Source organism: Mustela nivalis (assembly GCF_964662115.1).
Source record: "Mustela nivalis genome assembly, chromosome: 10".
NCBI classification, from domain to species: domain Eukaryota; kingdom Metazoa; phylum Chordata; class Mammalia; order Carnivora; family Mustelidae; genus Mustela; species Mustela nivalis.
In genome coordinates, this window is record NC_139029.1 from 82,749,927 (window position 1) to 82,755,926 (window position 6,000).

The 6,000-nt window shown below is 33.4% G+C and overlaps 1 protein-coding gene across 2 annotated transcripts in view; it reads left to right on the plus strand.

Annotated features, from left to right (window-relative positions):
* The window catches only part of AGL (amylo-alpha-1,6-glucosidase and 4-alpha-glucanotransferase), a gene marked incomplete at its 3' end in the record, with an annotated part of 80,137 nt that extends 77,225 nt beyond the window's left edge, over positions 1–2,912 (plus strand). For both annotated transcript variants that reach the window (XM_082686474.1, XM_082686475.1), the window contains exon 34: positions 410–2,912. In XM_082686474.1, coding sequence (XP_082542600.1) covers positions 410–527 — 118 coding nt within the window. The remainder of the gene's footprint in view (positions 1–409) is intronic.
* Positions 2,913–6,000: the final 3,088 nt, after the last annotated feature.

Consider the following 6,000-nt stretch of genomic DNA (forward strand, 5'->3'; position numbering starts at 1 on the left):
AAAATCTTAAAAAAAAAATTTATTTTATTTTATTTTATTTATTTATTTGACACAGAGAGAGAGAGATAGCCAGAGAGAGATCACAAGCAGGGGGAGCGACAGGCAGAGGGAGAGGGAGAAGCAGACTTCCTGCTGAGCAGGGAGCCTGATAGGAGTCAGTCCTAGGATCTTGACCGGAGCCAAAGGCAGACGCTTAGATGACTGAACCACGCAGGCAACCCTTAAAGAATAATTTCAATCTAAATTCTTTATACATAGATCATAAGGATATCTGTTTTATTTTGTAGCAAATGACTACCTATGATTGTTTAACTATACTAGAAGGAAAAAGCACCAAGTGTATTGCCTATTTCATTGATACAAACAATTTATGTGTTATAGCTCATGAAATGTCTTTTCTTTTTTTAAGATCCCCTTGGAAAGGACTTCCTGAACTGACCAATGAGAATGGCCAGTACTGTCCATTCAGCTGTGAAACACAAGCCTGGTCAATTGCTACTGTTCTTGAAACACTTTATGACTTATAGTTGATTCGTGGATATGTATTAAGTATGTTATGGAGTGCAAGGTCAAAATATAATGTAAATGTTTTATATGCACAAGCTTGAATCATTTAAAAAAATATTACTCACAGGATATTGATACCCAGTTAGGTAAGACTTCAAAAGCTCTGGTCTTTCTTTTGTTGTTGTTCTTTTTTTTTTTTTTTTTTTTTTTTAATGTACAGAGGTATCTTTTGATTTGAATCAGAAACAAAAACTATCATAAACAAAAGGATGTTTTTATTTTGAATTCAGAAAGAATTCTTGAAATGCCTAGGAATAAAGAGTTTGATCTGGAGTTTGAAAAAGAAAAATCATGTAATCTACTGTACATAAGTAAAAATGAAATATGAGAATGTAATAATGAAAGAAATGGAAAAGTATCTTCAAATTGTGGTATTATATTTTCTTTAGTAATAATACATGCAGAATATGCTATAGTTAAATAATGTTCTCTCACCTTTTACTGTATTATTCCTAGCACCTTCCACACTGCATTTGATAAATAGTAACCAAATATTGAATCACGGAAGTACCTATCTACAATGTTATGTTCAGAAATGGAGCACAGATGTTCACTGTGTGTTTTTATTTCACTAATATATTAATGTTTTTAATATAATGAATGCCATAATTTTATTTTAATAATGCATACATAGGATGTATGGAAAAAGACAAGCATTTAGGAATTTATTTCCTATAAAGTTTTATAAAATTAATCTTGAGTTCCTGTTTCCTACTATGAGATGGTTTACATTCTCAAAATGCATTTGTTGGTCATATTTATGAGAACTTTGAAGAAAAACATGCTAAATTAATTTTTCTAAAACTTATTTTTGGTTTGTGTGTAAGAGTGTATTGATGGGTCAGAGTAGATGCTAGTTTCCTATTAACTGAAAGCTACATAAGCTTAGCATTGAGAACAATCTTAATATAGTAAAAATATATGAATTTAGTAGTTATCTTGAATTCAGTAGAATCATTTAAAAAGTTTTTCATGACCGTAATTCTGAAGTCATAAAAGGAAATAGGTTTTTAACATTTATATGAGTTGATATTTCTGAATAATACTTTATTCTCCAGATGGAATTTTTATCGTTTTACTGTTCTTATCTCAAGAAAACACTTAAATAAGACCACTGTACTTTAAGTTGAAAGAAAATAGTTGCAAAAATCCTTTCATTACTATTTAATATTATTCAGTCGTATATTTATAGTTAATAAAATATGGTACTGTAACACTTTTCTTGGTTAAAGGTCACATACCCAACCATCTTCAGTATGACTAAGAAATAAAAATAAGAAAAGCAAGTAACTTAAACTTCTAGGTCGCAAAAATATGTGAATACTTTAAGATGTCAGATTCCCACATTCAAAAGCTCTTGCAACTTAATGTGTCCTGCACACCCTTCTTCAAAGCTGGCCCTACTTTAGAAATAGTTTTAACAGCTTGCTTTTTTGGTTTCCCAACCTAAAGCAGATTAAATCCTACAAATTTAGTTGTCTGGTCACTATCTATAAACGCATCAGTTTCCAAATGTGCCTTCCTTCTTCATTGTTCAATGTATAAATTTTCTAACCTTTGCAGTTACAAGGAATGACCTACCTTGAAAGAGTGAACCATTAGTCGTCAAAGGTTTTTTGCAATTATGTTGCTCTACCTTAACCTCTTATATTAAAGGTGGTAAGAAAAATAACTGAAAACCAATGTATTTAATGAAATTAAGTAATAGCTGTTAAATGGGATGGATGGATGGATAGATAAACAGATAGATAGATAGAAAAAAGTTGATAATTTCTAAGACATAGCCATATTGGGTTGAAAGGCAATTAGCCACCTTAGTAATTTTTAAGGGTATCATGTTATACTAGAAAATTAAGTGGTTGATATTCCAATAAGTACTATTAGGGAAAGAACATTGTGATTATCTGCATGGTCTATTTTAAAGTTTAAGAAAGCATGTTAGACATTATTCCATCAAAAGTAGTTAAAATAACAGTTTTAGACTTTAGAGGGATAAATGTCATTTGAAGAACACCTAAATAAAATGCTTCATTCCTGAGTGATGTTGGATGAGGTACAATTATATTACATTTTGGTGATGGTTCTGTGCCTTGGTTTTTCAGTAATCCAGATCAACCTTCCTCTTTAACAGGAGAAGTATGTTTACCAGTATAACCAGTATGCTGTAATAATTTAATGTTTCAAAGATAGTTGAGGAAACATGAGACCTGTCATCATATTTGTGGACATTATAACCTAGTGAACTGTAATTCATTTCCAATATGTCTTCAACTGCTATATCTAGTAAAAAAAAAAAGTCATTTTTATGTCTGTGTGCCAAGAAAATAAAAATCTTTTCTAAAGGACCATATTTTATTTCATTCCATTATTTAATAATTAACTAATCTGTTGACCACTACCACTTAGGGCTTGCTTATTTGGAGTACTTATTTTTTTTGTGGGATGTGGGAGGGCAAAAAGAGAAGGAAGAATTTTAGGCTCTAGTATTTCTTGAAACCTTGTACTCCTCCATAAATTTTTCATTTGCCTTTTATCAACTTGCTAAAGGCTAATACTCTAGGCCAGAACAGATGTGTACCTCCTAAAAGTGGCCATAAGATTGTTTTATGTGTCTTTTTTTTTTTAATATTTATTTACTTAAGAGTGAGTGAGCTGGGGGAAGGGCAAAGGGAGAGGGAGAAAGAAAATTCAAGCACATGCCCCGCTGAACATGGAGCCCAAAGTGGGGGTTGATCCCAGGACCCTGAGATCATGACCTGAGCTGGATGCTTAACTGACTAAGCCACCCACATGCTCCATTCCACTTTCTTTGTTGTTGTTTTCAATTATAATATAAAACAAAATAACATCAAATGACCAAAGTTAATCTATTTTGTCTTTGCCTTTAATTACTGTTGGTTCATTTTTACTGCAGATAATTATCTCTATCTTCAGATAAGAATTACGTAGAAATCCAAACTTTTATCAGTTTTTATTTGTTAAACTTGACAAACTTATTTATATAGATCCTCAATGTGCCAAAATAATAAAGTCAAGCAAGTTGTTTGTTTTTTCCATTTGTACAGGCCTTGAATTATTAATACTGATACTATATCCTTTTGGCTACCGTTTTTCCCCTAATATTTGCCTTGTTATTTTTGGTCAGAGGCTTTTTTTTTTTTAACTTACAAAAGCTTTTAATTTTTCTTCAATCAAATCTCTTCATGTTTATCTTTGTGAACTCTTCTATCTCTTCAAAATTTAAGCGACCTCATTCAATAATTTAATAAAAATTTTTCTGATTTAATAGTTGTTTTTTATAACAGTAACCAGCAATGAGGTAAGACATTACTTAGGTTTTTTCCAAACTGTTACATTCCAAACTCGTGAATTGAATATGACTTATAGTGATTACATTTCTTAATTATCTAATTTCTGTGCTATACTATTGAAGTTACTCACCTAACTATTATAATAATTGTGTTTTAATATTTTTAGAGCTATTTCTTACCAATCTCCTACTCTCCTTCTTTAGAATCCTGTTTTATATATCCTCCCTTTGTTCTTCTTAAGTACTTTTACATATCCAAAAAGTATTCCCTTAACTGTTTTTACTAAACTTTTGTTCACACTGTAAGTTAATGTGTAAGAACTGACACTAACCATATTTAATCTCATCTAGGAACATAGGCTGTCTCAATTTATTCAAAACAGTTTTTAGCTTGCTGAAATTCTTCCTAATTCTTATGTTTTTGGCTGCTATTATGTATGTAATCCATTTTGGTCCAACTTAATAGCCAATTAGTTGGAATAAAAAATTCAGACTTCATAAACATTTATGAGCCCCTACCATGTAACAGTCAATTTTACACTAAATGTTTTATACCCATTTTATAAACGAGAACATTGCTGAAGTGTCTTGCCCTAAGTCACACAACACATAAATTATAGAACCAAGATTCACCGTCTTCTTACTAGAAATCATCTCTCCGAAGACCCTCAAAATTGCAATTTTCTGTCCTTGTCCTCACATTTCTTACCACCATCCATCCATAAGTCAAGCATGGCTATTAGTAGTTGCCGTCTGATTACAAAGAACATTAGATCTTGTTCTGCTTGGGTCTAAGCATAATCCGGTATCACCTGGTCAAAATGCTGTGTCTGCACCCATCTGCCTTAATAAGGTAACTAACCGATCTCTTGGCTAAATATTCAGACCCCAAGTGCCAAGCATGGGTTAGGTTACACAACTTTGATTACATTCACATATATATGTGTCTTATCAAGTTGAGGCAGAAAAAAGTCAGAGACAACAAGGATAAGAATGATTAAGAGAGGAGCACCTGGGTTGGTTGGTTAAGTGTCTGCCTTCATCTCAGGTCATGATCCTCCCAGGGTCCTAGAATAGGGCCCCTGTGTTGAGCTCCCTGCTTTTCAGGGAGCCTGCTTCTTCCTTTCCCTCTCCCCTCTTGCTTGTGTTCTCTCTTTCTCATGAATAAATAAAATCTTAAAAAGGAAAAAAAAAAAAAAAGAATGTTAAGAGATGGCCAGCTGTCAAAGTTGCTACATGAGAACTTTAGTAAGAAGTTAAGACTCAAAAACAAAACAAAACAAAAAACCTAGAAGATTCACCCCCAGGCAGGGAGAATACCAAAGGAACCAAGTTACAGTTAGTGCTTCACTAACATATGGCACTCCATTCTGCAAATGTTTACTGTTAACATTTATTATAACTGACAGATTTTTGAAAGTGCAAAACTAAGCACTAAGTCTTTTTAGACATAATCATAACATTCAAAAAAATGATTTATCTTGGGGCGCCTGGGTGGCTCAATGGGTTAAAGCCTCTGCCTTCGGCTCAAGTCATGATCCCAGGGTCCTGGGATTGAGCCCCGCATCCAGCTCTCTGCTCAGCGGGGAGCCTGCTTCCTTCTCTCTCTCTCTCTCTCTCTCTCTCTCTCTCTCTTTGCCTACTTGTGATCTCTGTCTGTCAAATAAATAAAATCTTTTTTAAAAAATTATTTATCTTGACTACCACATCACATTTGATAGATCACAAAGTCTCACTTTTACCTGGCTAGGTTCTCACCTATTCCCCATCTTTCTCTTTACACTCTTGTCATTAGACTAACAAAATGATTTCTTAGTTGGTCACAACTTCATTCCCCATAGAACTATGAGGAAAACCTCTCTTGAACACTGATTCTATCGCATCACCACTCAGAAGACATTTGGGACCCCCTATAATCTGGCCCATTCTCTCTCCAGTCTTGGTACGATGACACTTCACTCTTTCCCAAGCTGATTCCTTGCCCCTCTGAGCATGTTTCTTCAACTGTAAAAAACAAGAATAATAATAAATACATACTCTTCAGGGCAGTAAACATTCATGAAGTTTACCCATAGTGTATCAGGGTTAAGTTTGATGGCATGTGACAGAACCCAAAGAACAGT